The 20,933-nt window shown below is 39.4% G+C and overlaps 1 protein-coding gene across 5 annotated transcripts in view; it reads left to right on the top strand.

Annotated features, from left to right (window-relative positions):
- Positions 1 to 20,933, top strand: part of CDK14 (cyclin dependent kinase 14) — a 537,492-nt gene that overhangs the window by 159,090 nt on the left and 357,469 nt on the right. For all 5 annotated transcript variants that reach the window (XM_024577248.4, XM_045185274.3, XM_045185273.3 and 2 more), the window contains one exon: positions 12,209 to 12,288. In XM_024577248.4, coding sequence (XP_024433016.2) covers positions 12,209 to 12,288 — 80 coding nt within the window. The remainder of the gene's footprint in view (positions 1 to 12,208; positions 12,289 to 20,933) is intronic.

The raw sequence follows: 20,933 nt of genomic DNA, 5'->3' as shown, positions 1-20,933 counted from the left end.
TGACTTCTCTCTAATGACACCGAACATGTGTGTCTCTACAAGAAAAAGGGGATCATTTATGACTCTGTGAGAGAAATGGGACCATCATGCCTTAAACACATCTTTGAACTGGGAAGCTTGAAATACTTATAAGGTTGAACATCAGATTTTATTGTCTTTTCTTTAATCCCAGCTCACGTGTTGACTCCCTCTGATTGTGATGCCGTAGTTAGGTGTTTTAAAAAGAAAATTATGAATGAGTGTATTTGATTTTTATTTTTAGATACAGTTTGAGATAGAGTATCTAACTGTTTGGCAGAAAATATAGATGCTTCTCAATTTATGATGGGATTACATCCTGATAAACTCATCATAAGTAAAATTATTGAAAGTTGAAAATGCATTTAATGCACCTAGCCTGTGAACATCATAGCTTAACCTAGTGTAATTTAAATGTGCTTAGGACACTTATATTAGCCTGTAGTTGGGCAAAATCATCTCGCTGCTGCCTCACAGCATCAGAAAAGAATTATTGTACCACATATCACTGGCCTGGGAAAAGATCAAAATTCACCATTTGAAGTATGAGTTGTACTGAATGTATCGCTTTTGCAGTATCATAAAATCAAAAAATTGGAAGTTGAACCATTGTAAGTTGGGGATTGTAATAAGTAACCTAAGATAGGAAAAAAAATAATATCATGTAGAAGTACATCCATTCTTTTTTCGCTTTTGTAAAGCATTTTCTATGGGGAAAAAAGCTACTGAAGATAAAAATCTATCTGAAGTGGCAGCTTGACCTCAGAAGAAGAAAACGTGATTTCCCTGGAAACGTAAAATGCAGCCTTTTCAGGGACCAGAGTAATAGGTTTCTCCAGACAAGTGTGCTTGAAAGTGGGACAAGGGAGAAATGAAAACAAAAATCCCAACTTCTGTTTTTCTTCGTCTTTACACCATCCCTTTTTTCTTAGTTTTTAGGGCATATGAGTGCTTATATATTTAGGGTGTTGTGTATTTAAGGATATAAACTGTTGTAAGTTATAGAGAAAAACCTTTAGAACTAATCAACACAGTAAGCTTCAAATCTCACCATATGACATATCGATCTGTGAAAACTCCTCATAAGAGACATTCAGTTTATTTTTTATGAAACCCTTCCATCTCATGAACCAAGCACGGCCCTTCTCTCGTCCTCCCAGGAGTGTGTGTAACCAGTTACCGTGACTTCCGCGGGCTGCCAGCATCTTTCCGTGCTTTGTGCCTTCTCTCGATATGTTAACATTCTTTGTCTTGGATAACTTGGCCTTATTTAAAAGAAAATAAAGATACCTATGTTATTCATGCATTTTAGTTTGATCCTGTTTTATTTCTTCTTGGCGAGTAATTTTCTCAAGGGCTGTATGCATGTGACTTTTTGCTCTACTCAGATGGTTCCTTGCATCTGGAGGTATTCCAGAAAGATATCAAGAAGTGTATAATCCATTGCCTTGAAACTCCAGAAGGTTAATGTATCAAAATGGATGATAAAAGTCTCTTAAAACCAAACAAACATTAGACCAGATAAGTAGCACAATTCGGCTCAGTGATGGAAAGAGAGGAAGCATTGGAAATCTAGGAAAATCTTAGGTTTGAAGTTTACACAGAGAAGATACTACTTGGGTAGAAAGGTAATAGAGAACAAGTAAAATAACTTGCCTTCTGTTTTGCTTACATCATTGCTACCAAGGAGATGTAGCTTCCAGTACTGAAGTATGGAACAAATGTATGAGTGAATTAAATTATCCTATGTCTTAGGAAGTTTAATAGTACTATGGTCCTCTAAGGAGTTCTGATTTAAGATCTGAGAAGACCACTTCACAGGATTTTAAACAAATTGGGAGTTGTGATTGTCCCATCACTGTCAGTCTTGGAGGAGCTATGAAAAATGGGAGAGGCATTAGCAGCCTTGAGATGTCCAAATATTCACAAAAGATGGATTCTGTGAACCAGAGCCAGGGGAAATGGTTTGACTGTTCCTCTGCATGCCCTTCTTATTCCCCATCCTCCAATGGAAAACTTTAGGACAGATGATTGTTCTGCTGATTTCTGAGTAGTTAGAAAGCAAATTAGTGGCCCTAGGAGTTCATAAAAAATTATGTCATGCCTATCTAACCTTAATTCTTTAGACTAGCAGCACACCGTGGAAACTGTGTGTCTGCTTGTTGACTAAACGTTGGTGGCAAGAACGGCACCAGGTGTTAGACCAGTGGAGTCAGACTGGACCTTGGTTCAGCAACCTTGGCACTTGAGTTCTTGCTGAGAATTCAGAGCGAAGACTCAAACTATAAGAGAAAGTTTATTTAGAAAGTCACAGAGGTAGAAGAAGTGAGATGTAGAAGAAATGGGATTAGGAAACAAGTTACAGAGGCAAAGAAAAGGAGCCCTTGGAGCTCAGGAGAGAGAAGGGTAAAGGTAACCTTCCTTGTGGGGATGTGGGGGAAACGGAAAGGTGTGGGCGTGCCTCTGAGAGGGAGACAAGCTGCGTGACAATCTCAATAGATATTCATCAGCTTTCAAGCTGTGTCCTTTCAGGGTCATGGTTTCTACTGATTGGTTGGTGCAAGGGGGGTCATTAGTCAATATAGCTGGTCCTGATGTCAGCCGTGGTGTCCCTTTGGTTTTGCTGATGTTCTGGGCCTGGAGCTGAAACATGACTGAGGCCTAGATGTACCTGATGTGAGTCAGAACCTCATTATCTCGGGGGCTTAATGCTTAAGGGCTCCCTCTAAGGGGGTCTAACCCATGACTAGCATGCCAGAGGAAGAAAGGTCTGGGGAGGGTCAGAACTGCATGACTAGCTGTGTGAAAGGTCAGAGTGTCTAAACCACATGCCCAGCGATATACTAGGGGAGGGGAGGTTACCCTGGGGTCGAGGTCCTTGTTTTCCCCATTTTGCCCATTGCTAGGCATCCAAGGCTTTCTTCCCTGGTGACCTTCTGTGCCTGGCTCATCTTCCTTGCTCTGCTCATGTCTGTCTAACTGCCCACAGCAGGTTAATGTTCCTGCTTATGTTCTGATTGATGAGAGAGGTAGGCAGTTGGGTGACCCATCCCTTCTCAGGCCTCGTCTAATGCGCACAGGCAGCCACACTGAGCAGCAGCCAGGCAGCAGCCCCTATTCCACCTGCCGCTGAGAGACTCCCAGCATGGAATCTCCTCTGTCTCACATCACTGTTACCCAGGCACTGCTCCAGGCATAAAACTGCCCATCAGCCAGTCTCTCGGACCTCACCCCCATACTTCTCACTGTGCCTCCTGAGCCATCCTTTTACCCTCCTTCCGACTCTTTCCTTATTTTCTGGATCTAGAACAGTATTCTGTGATCAACAAGTTGCATATTCTCTACTTATTTCTGATTGTTTTCTTCACTCCTGCCTTAACAGAAAACTGGCTCTCTCTTGATGTTATTACTTCCCTTGAAGTCTTCCAAGGAACCCAAATTTTTATACCTGGCCTAGATTTTTGTACTGTGAGCCAAAGCCATAAATACCAATGCTTCCTTCACATCTCCACTTGGCTGTTCTCAGACTTAGAGCCTCCCACCCAGGTCTCTTGGTGCCCTTGGTATAAATCTCCTCTTCTTTAGTTTTTTTCCAACTCTCAAATATTAAGTGATAAATGGTACCTCCATCCAACCCGACCTGAAGTCAGGAGTCGTCCTTTACACCTATCTCTACACCAGACCCAACTTATTCTTACAGCATGTTGCTTCTGCCTTCGGAATATCACTTTCCTTTTCTCATGGCTCTCTCCCCCAAACCCTGGTTCACTGTGGCCACTGTCCGTCTCCTAGACCACTGGGACAGCTCCCTGACCTCTGCCTGCTCCCACTGCTCTGTCCTTCAGGCCATTCTTTATGCCACAGTGAGTGAGCTGCAGATGCTTAATTTAATCATATCATCACCTTTCTTAAGGTCCTCCGGTGGTTTTTTATCAGTCCTTTTTGTGGCCCTTCAGGACCTCCATGATCAGGACCTCTCCTGCCCCTGTCTCTAGGTGGACCCCTAGTCCACTCCTGGCCAAGAAGCTCCAGCCACTCTTGTTCACATTTTGGTTTACCACATCGTGTTCTCTGCTTCTGGGCTTTTGTACAGATTGTTTCATCTGCCGGGAATGTTCTTTGCTTACTCTTATTTCTTATTTCAACTTAAATGTCATATTTTCAGAGAAACCTTCTTTAACTATTTAATCTAAAATAGGTTCTTTATATTTTTAATAGCACATTAAAGTTTTTCTTGCATTTATCCCAATTCACATTAGGTGCTTTTAAAAATTTATAGAACTTGTTATGGAAAATTGGTAGAGAACATACTTATGATAAATCCCAATGAGCCCATCACCTGATTTCAAACACTGACAACCCATATACGATTGTTTTATCTATATTTGTTTCCCCCAATTATTTTGAAACAAACTGCAAGATGATGTTATTTCATGATATGTTTATTTTTTAAAAGATAAGAACTCTATTTTAAAACACTTAACTGCGACACCATTATCACATCTAAAACATTGAACAGTTCCTTTATATCACCAAATACACATATAGCCACTGTCAAAATACACTGTGGGAGTAAAGATATAATTGGATTTGTACATCGCAATTAGTTGATATCTCTCTTCTAACTTATGGATTCCCCTCCCATTTTTCATGAAATGTATTTGTTAAGAGGCACATTCATTTCTCCTGTGTGAAGAATCACCTGCTGTTTGGAGTTTTATGATGTATCCCAATGATGTTATTTAACATTTCCCCTATGTCTTTAAAATACATAAATAGATATAGACTCGGTCAGATTTGATTTAGATTTATTCTGGAGGGGGATGTGTGCTTCCATCAAGAGGCACATAATATCTGACAGGGTTTCTTTTTTGGTGGTTTCGGCGATTTTTACTAATCTATTAAATGATTGTGGTTAGCAAAATGGTCTTATTCAAAGTCTATCATTTCTTCTTCACTTCTTACATGCAATGCATTTGTAAAGAGAAACTTTCACGTGTCAACAACCTGGTTACAGTGAGATGTGAAAATATATGACAGGAAAGGTAAATGCTTTATATATTCTCTATATTAATAGTTTTTAAACTAATGAGATGATTCCATAGGACCCTTCAAATATAACTGATGAGGTTTTTTTTTTAAAAGATTTTATTTATTTTTAGACAGAGGGGAAGGGAGGGAGAAAGAGAGGAAGAGAAACATCAATGTGTGGTTGCCTCTCACACACCTCCTACTGGGGGCCTAGCCTGCAACCCAGGCATGAGCCCTGACTGGGAATAGAACCAGCGACCCTTTGATTTGCAGGCCAGCACTCAACCACTGAGCCATTTCATCCAGGGCTGATGAGTTTAAGTTCATTATAAACTTATGGACTTAAGCATATTTGATACCTTTCTCTCATGGGTATCATTATTTTAGTGATGCTCAAATGGTCCCATCTTTGATGAGTGGGAGCCTCCTGCCGCCCTTTGATGTGTTTCAGCTACTGCTGTAGTGATGGGCCTGATGCCTGTCTCCTTGGTGAGATGTATAGGCAGGGACCATGTCTGTGTCGTTCCTTCGTAATTCCAAGCACAGAATCTTCATCTCTCAATGAATATTTGTTGGATGAGAGGCAGGATATTCACATTTAATTAACTGAAAGTCTGTCTTGTAGAATAACATTTAGTTTAATTTAGTCTTTGGACTAAACTGGAGTCAGAAGTTGAATCAGAGAGTACAAGTTACAGGAAGCAAATTTTGGCTCAGTGTAATGAAGAACTAAATCACTTGGGGGGTGTTTTAGGGGAATTTGAGTTCCATCAGAGTCTTTTGGGGGATCCACTCATTTCCAGGCAGTGAGAGAACCAAGATAGACAATCAGGCCAGAAAGGACCTTTTTATCTGCAAGGTAGCAAGAACTCTCAAATCTTTGTTGACAGATTTTATTTTTGGAAAGGTGCAAAGTTGGCTGGTTTAAAATTGTTGAAATGTACACAATTCTGTGTTCTCCTATGAACATCACGATGTCACTCTAAGTTTATGTGTCAAAGTATTATGCGTGTGTACATTGAAGGCATTGAGAATGGGGAGTTCTGCTTCAGTGGTTGTCATTTCTTTTATGTGACAGTTGTTTGAGCAAACCCTTTTCTCATTGTGCTAAGTCTTCAGACTCTTTGTACTGCTGGGCACCTCCTAATAAAGGGCCATTACACTATTCTCATATTAATCTTTGGGTTTTGTTAAAAAATTTAACAGAAATAGCATTAATCTTCTTTTACTCCTCTCTATAGTATTTTGATAATGATTAGGATGAGGTGTAATTACTGACAACTTACCTTGAAAGTCATATTTATTTTTTTGAGAATAAAGTATAGTAGATAGCACCGTGAGAATATTTCAGAATAGCAAAGGTTAAATAGTACTGAAATGATTTCTCATTCACATGTGAATAACAATTGAGTTTAGTGACAGCAAGGCCATGAATACTTAGTTTTTAATTTTTTGAATATGTAGGTTATACAGCATTGTCAGCATCTTAACAGAAGTGCTATTAGTAAAACCTTTAAAATATTTTAATGACTTTGCCAAAAACTTACAAATTTCGCCCAAAATATTGTCCTTGATATACTCCGTCTTGTTATTGTAACTCACCTAGTAATAATCTACATTTTCTTCTATTGCTTCTAAGCCAGCACAGTAAGGAAACAAAAGCATTGTATCTGCCTGAACGCAGTATTATTTTCCTTAGCAGTTTCTCTTGAGGCAAAATCATAATGGAAGAGTGAGGGAGAATATATTAAATTTCCCAGAGTATATTAAATTTCTTTCAGGTATATTGCCTTAATTTCCTTTATATCCTCTAGATATAATTTCTTCTAGGTGTTAGCACATGGACACTATTTTCAAAGATGACCTGGATAATATTTGTAATTTTGTTTTATTATTCTAACTTACCCTATTAATTTCAGGTAACTAATAAAATGGAAAATCTTCAGTCTTTCCTGTGAGAGTTGCTTGCCTGTAATGAAATTCTCTTTGTGCATCGCCTTTTGAACCCGGAAAATGCACCCTGAGCTAACTGAGGCATTTTCCATTGTATGTTTTACAAAATGTTGACTGAACAAATGAAGGAATGCGTGAAAAAATGAATAGGCTATTCATATTAAAAACTTCACTGTCACAGGAGAATTGTATTATTTACAAACTTGGGGCACACAGAACTGTGGGTAGAGTTCTGAAGTTGGCAGGGATCTGCATTTGTGATTAGAACCACTTGGAAAGCTGGGTCCACTCCAGCGTGGCTCTGCGGGGACAATCCAGTGTCCCCGTGTCTCTGTGCATGGATAGCTCTGTGCAGGCGTGGGCATTCCCCCAGCCTGTCCTCCTGCTGCACTCGACAGCTTGTCCACGTGGATGGGCAACTAGAGTAGTGAGTCACTCATCCTTGGGCCTGACCTGAGCTTCACAGTGAGACCAAGCTGGGAAGGGTAGTTGTCCGAAGAATTAGAGAATAGAGAAGAATCTTTGAAATTAAAACGGCTCCCTATGTAGTTTAGAGCAAGTAGACACTAACTTGACAATTATCTACAACAGAATGTTATGTGGTAATATTAGCATAATTTAAAGCATTTATTTTTAATCACATTATTTACCTGATTTATGTCTCCATTGCCAATCAAGACTTGATTGCCTTCTGTTCATTAGCTTTTGATTTAATTAATAAGACTTGGTAAAGAGGAATCACCAATGTTTTCTTGTAAACAGCTCTAATTTATTGATTCAATTTGAATTTTGTAATTATTCTAAAGAACTTAAATCAGTGTTTGAAGTGTATGTTTTGAATCTTTAATAAAATAGTTTAAACCCACAGGTAATTACTAGATACAATGTTTAGTTTGTTTTTCATAGAATAACAGCTGTCTTTAAAAACTGACACTTTGTTAGAGTAGTAACTCAGAATTTCAATTATTTCAGTCCATACTAAAGTTTTATGCACCACAAGTATGCATACTAAAAATATATGCACCAAAGATTGAATGTTAGAATATTCATAATGTTGTTTTCAAAAGTATCTTTTCCAAAATGGAGCCAGTGACTTAACGTTTTCACTGGATTTTAGAACTGAGTGATTCAGTAGTTGGTGAATGTCTAGACATGTAGAGAAAACTAATTAAGAAAAGAGAAAGTCACAAAGACTGTTAGGTTAAAGAGCAACTTGGTAATCAGTATGATTGTTAATGGGAAACCAGTGAAGCAGTCGGAGAAGAGGAAGATACAGGGACCCGGACTCATATTATTAAAGGAGAATGAGAGTTTTGAAACAAGTCTGTTAGATGCAAAAAGGTTAATTAACAAGGCATTCTAAATTATAAAACTTCAAGGAAATGAAAAATTTATCTGCATGCATCTAAAACAAAGAAACTGCATCTTTAATTTGAAAAAATAAAGTATTTGAACCAAACATGAAAGATGTGAATGCTTTATAAAAATTTGAGATTTCTGACATTTTTGAAAGCAGTATTTTTTTAACTGAAGGAATTTGACCTGTAACGTTGCATCATTGTGGATGTACAACACGTTACTTTGATACATTTATCTGTTGCAATATGATGGCCGATGTAGGGATATTTACCACATGAACAGGTTACCATCTATGTTCATTACACTGTGCAGTAGATCTCTATGGCTTGTATGCTACTCATTACAAGCGCATGCCCATAAAACCCACTGCTGTTATCTATCACCGCCCCTCATGCCCCCAATACCCTGGTCACTACTGTTTTACTGTCTTTTTTTATATGTTTAACTTTTTTAGATTTTACAGAAGTGATATTATTCAGTACTTGTGTTTCTGTGACTTATCTCACTTAGCATAATATGTTCCAGGTCCATCTGTGTTTTCACAAGTGGGAGGATATCTTTCTTTCTCGTGGCTGAATAATATTCTATTGTGTATGTGTACCACTTCTTTTTTATCCATTCGTTGTTGATGGGCATTTGGGTTGTTTCTATGTCTTGGCTATGGTGAGTACTGCTATAATAAATGTGAGAGTGCATATATCTTGTCAAAGTCCTTTCATTTCCTCTGGGTATGTACCCAGAAGTGGAGATTGCTAAATCACATGGTAGATCTATTTTGAATTTTTGAGGAACCTCCATGTTGTTTTCCACAGTGGTTGGACCAGTTCGCATTCCCACTAACAGTGTCTGAAGGTCCCTTTTTCACCACGTCCTCTCCAGCGCCCTTTGGCTCTTGTCTTCTTTATGACAGCTGTTCTGGCAGGTGTGAGGTGATAGCTCATGTGGTTTTAGATTCGTATTTCCCTGACGATTAGTGATGTTGAGTAAGGTTCTTTATTCTTGAGTTATCTTGCAGGTATAAGGAAGGAAATGTCAGTATATTAACATTATTAATATTCTTTCAATAAAATATTTTGAGAGTCTATAGAAAGCAGTTTTAGGCACTGGGCACATAAGAGTTAACAAAACAGAAAAAGTCCCTTTGCTCCTGGAGCTAATAGTCTAGTCTAAGGAAATGTTAATTTCATATGATATAAACGAAGTCTCAGTGTCTCTAACTGTTACAATTATCGTAACTAAGAAATTAGTACTTGAAGGTTTAATTCATGGGGAATTATGCTTCAGAATCAGAATCCCATTAACCTGGCTCTTGTTCTTTTACACAGTTATCATAGTAAATATGTTCAGAAATTTTTTTCACAACAAAAGTCATGCCCATCAGTCTCTGAGATTATTTGAAGGTGTTCCATTTCTGGTTGCATGTAAAAAGTGAGTTTGGGGAAGGTTCATCTCCTTTCAGTGTGTTACAAGACCATCATAGCTTCCTGGTCTGGAGAGTGTTTTAAGTATATAACCTTTGAAAAACATGAATTCCCTGTATCCTGGGACTCAGTTCATGGTACATATACATTAACAGTCTCAAGGGAAATGGGAAAGCTTTGTGGCAAGAAGGTTGTGTGTGTGTGTGTGTGTGTGTGTGTTTATGGGTGAGGGGAAAATATCAGTAAATGAAGGGAAAATTCCCAGCAGTTCCTGGAATCAGTTACTGCCTCCTCAGGGAGCTAGTGATGAGCTCAACTTGGCTGGGAAAAACCGGTGCAGATGTCAGCAGTGACTGCATCCGGGCCTCTGGCCCCGCCAGAGGTCGGTCTCCCTGCGTCGTAAAGGACACAGTGAAGAGCACAGGTACAGTCTCCAGCTGAACCCCGTGTGCATATTAATGTTCTGCCTGCACCTGGGTACCGACAGCGCAATCAGGATTAGAATATTTAAGTAATGTATTCAGAGTGGGGAATTGCAGGGCAGAAAGGCAGCAGGTCTGACCCTCCAGCTGAAACACAAGGAAAAGTAAACACAATGTAGATGGCACATTGTGAGCCTTATAATCAGATATCCTTATTTGATTACTCTAACCAGTAATGCATTTCAGCAAGGACTTTAATGAGGAAGGCCACTAGGATGGTTGGGCTGTGATACATTCCTTGGCCTTTCAAGTTTCATGTCTGCGGCCGTTTTTTGAGCAAAAACAGACCAAGTGGATTCAGTTCTTAAAAAAGAGACATTCAGATTCTTTATTTCAGACTCAGTTTCCTTTGCAAAGTTCCATAACTTTGGCTGCAATTCAAAGAGCAAAGAAAAACCGTTTTTCATCTATTGAATTGGCGCAGTACAAGTGAAGGGGGAACGGGGGCTCGCGTCGTTCACTCCAGGAAGTGTAATTGGTGCAGGCTGTGTAGGATAATTTCCCAATATTTGTCAGAATGAGAATTTAGAAAGGCACGTACATTTTGATCTTGCAATTTCACTTTTAGGAATTTACAGACACATTTTTACATAGTTGAAATGACATGTCCAGAAATATTTATTGCATTATTGTCTTGGTAGCAAAAATTGAGAGTGTGCCTATGAATTTAAGAGGCAGTTGCCAAAATAAGTGTTAAGTGATGAAAACCATATGCAGTGTACTCTGATGGAATACTGCCATTTGTATATATGTACATGTGTATGTATTCCATGTATATGTGTGTGTTTGTGTGTGTATATGTATACGGTGGGCAGAAGTAGGTTTACAGTTTAAGTGTGCAAAACAGAGTTTATTCTTGTATTCTTCTCGTATTACTTCCCATACGAACCACTGTAACCCTACTTTGCCCACCCTGTGTGCATGTGTGTTTGTGTGTATGTTAGTATGAACCATGGCAAGTGGTGACCTCAGAGGATGGGAGGTGGGGAGCTGAGGGAGGGTGTGGCAGGGAGATTTACTTTTCATCAAATGCTATCTTATATCTTTTACAGAATTCTTCATGGGTGCATGTTTTACCTATTTTAATTAACAAAATGTGCTTCTAGGCCCAGTAAAGGTAGAGAGTACTCAGTGAGAAGACTAATGAGAGGTGGACATGTCTTTGTTAACAGAAGCAACCGGATAAAAAGTTGTCTGCCTAGCACATTCTTACTTTTAATTAGAGCCGACACACATTTAGAATGCATCTGGAAGGACCATCTGCTTTGGATAGGTCTTGTGTAACCTTGTACCAGTAAACTATTCATAACTTTTATTTTGATGATACACTGTATTATAAAATACAGTCAGACCAAATATAGTTTTAGGACACTCTAGTAAGAAAATAATTGTGAAAAAGGGAGGAAAGAGAGGGTAAAAAGAAGAGGAGAGAGAGGAAGGGAGGTGGGAAGGGAAGGGAGGGGAGGGGAGGGAAGAGGGAAGAGAGGAAGCTGAGTACCAAGCTTCTGTCCTTGAGGGTTGAATGACCTCAGTTTAGGACTTAAGATGAAGACATTTCAGAAGAAGAAACAAAGGTGCTATTGGAGAAACAAAGAACATTAATTTGACTTCTTGATTTTAATTAATCTGAGAATAATTGACAGAACATGATTTTGATAAGCACTAGTTTCATTCTGGAAGGAACATTGAGTGAATCACAGAAAAACTTCAGTTAATTTTTGGGCTATGCAAGTGAATATTTAATATGTGAGTATTTAAAGTGTGAATATTTATGAGGATGATACAGAATTCCCAGACTTACTGAAATTAATCTTGTTGTGGCGGCATAATTGAGTCACTGAAATTTTTGGTGCAAAAATATAAATTGTAATGAAGAAAATTAGAACCATAACAGGAACGGATTTTCATGGATTTGCTTCTCATTTTCTCTGTTGTTTCTTCCAGGGTTAATGGGAAGCTGGTGGCCCTGAAGGTGATCAGGCTGCAGGAAGAAGAAGGTACACCTTTTACAGCTATCAGGGAAGGTAGGCATTTCCTTTTGTCTTTGCTTTTGCGTTTGTGTGATGTCCATAGCTGCTTAAATATTATGCACCCCTGAATATGCTGAGTGTCTAAATTATATGCGTATATCTCTTCTTGGAGCGTGTAACTGAAGTCTAAAATTCAGCACCTCTTGCAGTCATACGAAGTCCTGGTAAGTCAGATAAGACCACCCTGCTGCATACTCAGGCGTGGGAAGGAGACATAGTAGTTCTCCTCCAAGATAATAAAATGTCTTCTCTTATTAGTGAGAACTTTGAAGTTCAGTTTCGGAACTTTTAGTATTAATAGCTTTCCCTTTACTACATTTTTAAAAGTACAAATTATCTTGACGTAAAACTTGCGTTTAGTTTTGCCCTGAAGGAACCGTAGCTACTTGTTCTGCTGAACTACAATGCGGTATAAATATCCGTGGTTTACTGCAATAGTACTGTTAAGGTATTGATGAACTTGGTGTAGTCTATTACTGGTCTGATTGTTTTCCACAATTATTTTTATGATTTACATTATTCTTGAAAGTATTTCTGTTTTTACTTTTTTACTTTTCATTCTCTTTTTCATACCACTTCGATTTGGTTTCTATAATTCCTATTTAGCTGAAAATATTCTTATAAAGTTAATCAATGGCCTCTATTTGCCAGATCAAATAGACACCTCTCCTTCTTAACTTACCAAAACTTTTAGCAGTTCGTAAGTGGTTGAATCATTGTCCTCTGTGATACTGGATTTTCCAAGTAGGAAGCTTTTTCTCTTTTTTCTTGTGCTGGTTTCTTTTTTAAATATTAGGGAATTTTGGGACAGGAAAGGGGTCTTCTTTTCTCTAATGAGCACTATGTTCAATGTGATTTTATTATTTCATGAGTTAAAGTAGCAACTATGAGCTGATGACCTACACATGCCTCTCTTTAGCTAAGACCTTGTCTTTTGTCTACATTCTCATATATCCATCACCCAGAATTTCTTCTTGAATCCAGTAATATATAAAAAGGATAATATTTCACTACCAAGTGAGGTTTATTCCAGGAATGCAAGGCTGGTTCCACCCTAAAAAATCAATTGATGTGTAACAGTCATCTCAAACTTAACGCATCCAAATGGAACTCATGGTCCCCCTACCTACTATCACTCACATCATTTCCTCCCAATATTAGTAAAAGCAGCACCCAGTGTTCCTCCTCCCCAGTTCCTGCCCATGAAGGAGCCCTGTAAGTTACTTCACTAAGACATGTCTCAGGTCCGTCTACTTTGTCTGTCCTTGCTGCCACCTCCAGGTCTGGGTGCCATCAGGTCTGGCTTGGACTTCTGTAATAGCTTCTGATTGCTCTTTCCACGTCATCTCTTACCCTCCTGTCATCCCTTCTCTACTCTGCAAGCAATATAACCTTTTTAAAAACCTAAATCATGTTATGTCACTTCTTTTTGAAATCCTCAGTTTCAAGTACCATATGACCTGTTTGTCCCCAAAGATGCTGCAAGATTTCCTGCGTCAGGGGTTGAACACGTGCTATTCCTCGTGGTTGGCACGCTCTTCTCTGGCTCTTCTCTTAGGCCAGGTGTCAATTCAGCTGTTTTCTTTTCACACAGATTTCCTTTGACTCTTACATCTAAAGTAGCAGCTGACCTCCATCTTCCTCGTTTTTACTCACCTTGTCACCGCCCTATTTTCTTTAGAGTTCCTATTGGAATCTGAAATTAATTATTTTCACTCCTGTCCACTAATATGTAATCTTAGTGATCTTGGACCTTGTCTGACCGTTCACTGCTGTATCCTCAACATCTAGCACAGTAATCATACCATTCACTGCGTGACTTAAGCAAAATCATTGAGCTACAGTCTGTATATACAGCCGAGTATGAGACACAGATTCCCCCTCAAGAAACCTGCCTTCCAGGTGGGAGACAGAACAGATAGATAATAACTTGCAAAATAATATTCGGTGGCATTTTAATGCCAAATCATTTCTAAAAGAATGTAAGTTTTAAAGAAATTCCTCCATTTGTCAAGGGAGGTAAGGTGTCAGCTGGGTCTTGAATTAGGCAAAAGAGAGAAAAGCAGTGAAGGGTAGATTGGGGACAAGGTGCCTTCCAGAGAGGTACAGAAGGAGCTGAGGCCAGAAAGCTCAAGTGCAGTGAATAGGCCAGGAGTTCTCCGTTGGTGCGTGTGGGAGGACAGGGGGGGGGGGGAGGGTTACTACTCCATAGAAGATGTCCACAATAATTGGACAGTGCAACTGGTGTTTTGTATGCGGGTGCTGGACACTCAGCAATATGTAGGACACTCTGACACAGACGTGGGGAAACCACAATCTGAGTCCTCTGCCAGTTTTTAAAAATAAACTCTTACTTGAACCCAGCACTCCTGTTCATTTATGTATTGTCAGCGCTGCTTTCTTAGAATCCGGTGGTTGTGACAGAGTGCATGGTCCACAAAAACCTCATGTGTATACCGACTGCCCCTCTACACAGTTTCCCAGCCCCCGCTTTAGTACAACGAACAATTGTTTTACGTCCCATAAGCCTTTTGAACGTCCTACTGGGCATTCGTGCAGGTGAAAACCTGTTTACGTTTGTCTAGACCGTTAGCCAGCCACTGTAAACCCGAAGTATGCTCCGCACGCAGCCGATATGCACCAGATTTTCCAGGGGTACAACTACAGTGTAGATCGAGGGAAAGTTGTATTTTGTTTTATTTAAAACTTTGCTAAAATTTGTTTGCCATGTTGAAAAATTACTTATCTAATGACAGTACTGCTTGCACTTTAAGTCACTAATGTAACAGTCCCAAACAGTCTGAAATCGTGGTGGTCGTGTTCCTGCTGGTTCTGTATACAGACGTGAGCACCACACTTTATTACGATTTCCAGTGCCTACTATTTATATATGTAAATACATCATTTTGTTATAAATTATTTTGGGTTCTTTGCACTTGATTTATGTATAGATGTATATTTGAAGTTCTATATATAAATATTTGAAATTGTGTGTGCACACAGACCCTATTATCTATGAATTTCATTTAATTGTAGTACAGCATCTTTATCAACTATTTGTATATAGAGAGGGTATTGGGTCTGATGAGACTGGAAACCACTGGCTGAGATGGAGCAGTGAGTTCCGGTTGAGCTGTGGCCGGAGGCAAGGTTAAGAGTGCTGTTGAATTTGCTTATGGTCAACCCTGAGTGTTAGGGAGTAGGAGAGGGAGAGAGATGCTGGGCCAGGAGAGAAGCAGGAGGAGAATGAAACTGAGTAGCAGGCATGCTCCCTGGCATGTGGGGTGTGCACTGGAATTAACCAACCTGGCCTTGCTGTTTGGTGCCCGTTAAGAGACATTTTATAATGACATTACTGCTTCCAGTTGTGACAGTTGGGCCAATTAGTGGGAAGTCCAAGGAAAGAAGCAGGTAGGGTCAATTGAAGTGGTTGGTGAGCTATCTGTTTATACTGCCTGGATATAAGGCAAGGCCCTTGGGCCACATGTAAGCCTTGAGTTAAGCTTAGGAACTGGCTGTAGGATTCAGTTCTGTTGTAGAATGCAGGGCTGGCTCTGTGGCTGGGACCTTGTTTTGTGGGTTGGAGAGCCTCTGAAGACTTTTGAACTGAGTGTATTAGAAAGATAAATCTCATTAGATAAGAAGGAACTTGAAAGCTCATAAATCAGTCATTCAGAGTAGTATAGATTTGAAATTATGAGGATCCAGTTTATTGGAAAGCAGTGACAGGAAATGATGGGTAGAGGAAAAACTGTCAGAGGTAGGTGAATTATTGGTTATAGATGATTTGAAAGGGAAATATCAATGGTTTTGAATGAGAAAACAAATGACACCACAGGGAGAAATCGTTGTGACTGCCTGGAGAATTGCTTTTAACACTTTACAGTTTGAAAGGGCTGTTATCCAATTTAATTGTCACCTTAGCTCTTTGAAGTTGTTTTTTTTTTTTTGTATAGAATTTGTATCGTTTATAGAATCTGTGTTATAAATATGGAATTGAGGCTCAGAGAGATTAGATGACTTGTCCAAGGAGTTGCATCTTACACCAACATGTTCTTAGATCAAAACAGTGTCATGCTAACTTCGAGGGGTAGTTGATTTGGGTTTTAGTCATTTTGAATTCCGGAGACATCTAGATGGCAATGTCTCGTTGGCAGTGTGGGAGTATAGCTCACAAGGATTCAGCTTGAATAGTATATATTTAGAGTAGTTCTTTACAAGTTGAACAAGTATCATATTTTTGTGGGAGAAAACTTTGAGTGAAAACAGGGAGTTGAGCTGCCAGGCAGTGTAGAAGTCCCCGGGGGTATTAGAGTCTGGAAAACTGGGTTTCGATTCTGATTTTGCTTTTCATCACTGTACAATAAAAGGCAAGTCACCTGTATTAGTTTGCTAGGGCTGTGACAAAGTACCACACACAGATTGAGATGCTTAAACAACAGAAATATATCATCTTATGGTTTTGGAGTTTACCAGTTCAAGGTCGAGGCTCTCTTACTGGGAGCCATGAGGGAAGGATCTGTTTCAAGCCTCTCTCCTTGGCCTAGATGACTGTCTTCTCCGGTGTCTTCATATCATCTTCCCTCCATACCTGTTTGTGTCCAAATTTCCTTTTGTTATGAGGACACCAGTCACACTGGATTAGGGTCTACTCTAATGACCTCTCTTTAACTTAATTACCCCTGAAAAATTCTTATCTTCAAATATAGTCCTGTTTTGAGGTGCTGGGGCTAGCACTTCAACATATGAATTTTAGGGGACAAAATTCAGTCCATAACACCACCTAATGGCTTTGGACCCCAATAACCCTGCTTGTGGAACACAAGGGCTGGTTTGCGTCATCTCTTAGAAACTGTCTACCTCTGCATTGTGGTTTTCACTTCCCAAGGAGTCTTTATTTTTATTTTTTATTAATCCTCACTCAAGGCTATATTTATTGATTTTTAGAGAGGGAGGGATGAAGGGAGGGGGTGGGAGAGAGAGAGAGAAAGGGAGAGGGAGAAGGAGAGAGGGAGAGGGAGATCGGTTGACTTCCACACGCACCCCAACTGTGGATTGAATCTGCAATCTAGGTATGTGCCCTAACCAGGAATGGAACCTACAACCTTCTGCATGTGAGATGACGTTCCAATCAACTGAGCCACTTGGCCAGGGCCCCAAGTGCTCTTCAAACTCAGAGTTCAACTGCTCTGGACATCTAAGAATGATATAGAAATTATTGAAGCCTAGAGGAACTGATCACAAAATGGCATTGTATTTTTTTTTGAATAAAAATATTTTGAGCATTTCCTAATGAAAGCTGACTTCTGAGTGATTTTTAATGGAAATAAATGACCCTATACTAAAAAGAATTAAACTTTGAGCTAATTTTGGTTATTTGTTCCTCTTTTGCCTTTTAATTTCTGCCTTTCATAGTCTTATTTGTCTGCTATTTATGTGTGGAAACGAAAGCTATCACCAGTGCTTTTGCTTTTAATACTTCAAGAAATCTGGCACAGTAACTGCTCTGTGTGGCTAGTGTTAGAGCTTGAAATATTTTAGGACGAGAGTGGAGGATGCTTGGGATGTGTTCTTTTTTACATTTTTACATTGATGAGGGAGTAGCATGGCTTGCTCAGTTGCGACGAAACACTTCAATTTTAGTTTGCCTCTTTTCTGCTGTTATGGTCAACTTCCTTATTCACAAAGTGTCAACAGCAGGAAGATTTCAAAGTAGGAAAGCGCTGTTCACGGTGAGGTAGTGTTCAAGTGGCTGTTTGCCACTTAGAAGCTTACCTGGGAATTTAGATTTCAACACATAATTTTCACCTGAAGTGGAAATACGTGTAAGCAACCCTAATCGTACAAGATTTATGTCCAAAGGTGAACTTTGGATTTTATCTCATTGTGCTAGAGTGCATAATGTCTTAATTCAGGGTCAGGGTGCTTTGAAACTCATTTCATCTTTGATGGCAGCTTAGAGAATTAAGCAGCAGCACTGAGGCCCAGCTTTTCTCTTTTAATTTAAAATCTTTATATGATATCATCATTGTTTTGAATGGTACTGATAAAGAATCAGGAGGTAGACTTGAAAGGGAATAGCTGGAATTTCCTAGGCTATGCCAGCTTTAAGTCCCCTTAAAAATGTGTGTGTTCTTACTCTGTGACGTTATATGGTACATGTCCAAATATTTTTTTTGGCCGAGATTTTCCCAGACAAGGAATAAAAGTGAAGGAACCAATGTCTCCTTTTGTGAATAGAAATGGTTTTGAATATCTATTGAATAGATATGGTTTAGAATTATTGAATAGATACGGTTTTCTTAGATGAGAGTTATGCTTAAAGAGAAATCTAGACATTCTAATAGAGAGCAATTTGAAATAGCAATAGTAGCAATCTCAAGGAACAGGACTTAGTGCGTGTGCTTATCCGCTGTACATGCACATCCAGGGTGTGGTCTCACCTAATTCCCTCTAAACCCTTAGGGTGTGCAGTCCCTTTATTTCTAGTTTAAGGTGAAGGAGGTAGGACACGGAGAGTCGTAAGTCACTCACCCCCAGTCAGAGCTAGTGTGTGGCAGAGTGCAAGGTTGAATCTGGCCAGTTACACTCCATAGCCCACACTTACTGTTTAAGTAGGAAACTTGAATTTATACTGCATTTTTGTTTCATGCAGAGGGTCACATTAGGCCATTACATTAAGGTAAGCAAAAAAAGATAGATTTTGAGGGGGGAACATATGGGGGAAGCTTGTTTATGAAAGTGAAGGCACATTATTCACTGAATACGGCGGGGCAGCATCCGTGCAGGGTGCACGAACAGGAAACAGGATCAGCGGTGTAGCTGTGGGACAGTCTAGGCGTGTAGAAGAGAAGAACTCTGTAACAGTAAACTGTGCAGTATGGAACTCACTGTTGAATATAGTTCTTTTAATACCTGTTTGAATAGTCCCATATGTTTTACCCAGCTTTTCTCTCTCTTCCACTCTCCACTCTCTTCTAGAAATGGAGCGTTTTGTTTGGTTTATTCCTCAGTTGGTCCCTACCCCCACTGTTTATTGTATTAGAATTCTGGGGAAACATTTTAGATTTCTAATAAAAATGGAAGGACTCAGGCAGGCAGAGGTAGATAGAAATTAAAGAGGAGATTAAGGAAGAAAGGCAACATTTTTTAATGTGGAAACAGTTAAACTGCTAGTAAAATGAACAATTGATCTTTTTATTGTTACTTAAATGTATAATTGTACTTTAATTATGTAATTAAATATTTTAATAGCACAGTGAGTTTGGTATATCAATTATCTAACATTGGTATTAATTTTACAAATTTTATAAAGTTGTTAAGTGGAAAATAAGGCTGATTTAATTGAGCATTACAAATTTTCGTGTTTGATCGCTCTTTGGTTTTTGTATCACATCGATCTTATGTCACAGCTTCTTTATTTATTTTTGTTTTTTTCAAACCACAAAATTCCTTTTTCTTGTAGCTGTCTGATATAGTTGCTAATAAAGACTGAGTGTATCTGATATCTGAGTTGATATCTGAGTTGTTATTCAATTGGTAATTCAGCACTGTGAGTTTCATTTTTTGCATTTTGTGTTTGGGGCAGTGTGTTACCTTCCTAGGGCTGCTGTAGGAGATTACCGCAAACTTGCTGGTTTACAAGAACAGACATTTATTCCCCCACAGTTCTGAAGGCTAGGAGTCCACAATCAAGGTGTCAGCAGGACATGTTGAAGGATCTAGGAGGGAATCCGATCTTGTCTGTTCTTGGCTTGCACAGGCTCCCAGTGATCCTGGGTGTTCTTGGCTTGTTTCTGCATCACGCGGCCTTCTTCCTGGTGTCGTCTGTTCTTATAAGAACACCGGTTGCTGGACTTGGCCTACCTTAGTATCGACGTCTTCATCTTAGCTAATTACATCCGCAAAGACACCATTTGCAAGTAAGGTTACATTCTGAGGTTCTGAGTGAACATAACTTTTGGGGAGACACTAATTCATCCCACTACAGGTGTTCATTCCTCTCTGTTTCACAGGGAGGGAGTTGTAGGTTAATAGTGGACTGGGACAGGCATTGCACCTTGGAGAGCTTAGGAGAAAAATGGATATATAGTCCTGGCTGGTGTGGCTCAGTGGGTTGAGTGCCAGCCTGTGAACCGAAGGGTCACTGGTTTGATTACCGGTCAGGGCACAAGCCTGGGTTACGAGCCAGGCTCCCAGTTGGGGGTTTGCGAGAGGCAACTGATCGATGTTTCTCTCACACATTGGTGTTTGTCTCCCACTCTTTCTCCCTCCCTTCCTCTCTCTCTAACAAATAAATAAGATTTAAAAAAAAAAATGGACCACGTAGTAGCTTTGATCATATTCTTCACTGTTTTCTTTTTACTAAGTGTGCATATGTTGGACAAATGAATGGATGCATTAACTTTCTTCAAGGTGATTTGTTCTTGGTTCTTTCTATATAGGCTTTTTTGTAGTTGCTTTGAATTTTTGTGTTTTAAAAAGTGTCACTTTCCTGGTGATTGAAGGACTCATGAACTGTAGCTTGTGTGGAGAGCGATTACACCAGGCAGGGTATTGAATATGACTGGGACATTGGTAGTTAGGTTGGAAGCAGAGAGAACTGATATGATAGAGATCCCTTAGGCTACTAAGTAGAT

The sequence above is a fragment of the Desmodus rotundus genome, chromosome 6, assembly GCF_022682495.2.
Source record: "Desmodus rotundus isolate HL8 chromosome 6, HLdesRot8A.1, whole genome shotgun sequence".
NCBI lineage: Eukaryota > Metazoa > Chordata > Mammalia > Chiroptera > Phyllostomidae > Desmodus > Desmodus rotundus.
The sequence above is the reverse complement of the archived record's forward strand: the minus strand, read 5'-3'. Positions and strand labels throughout refer to the sequence as shown.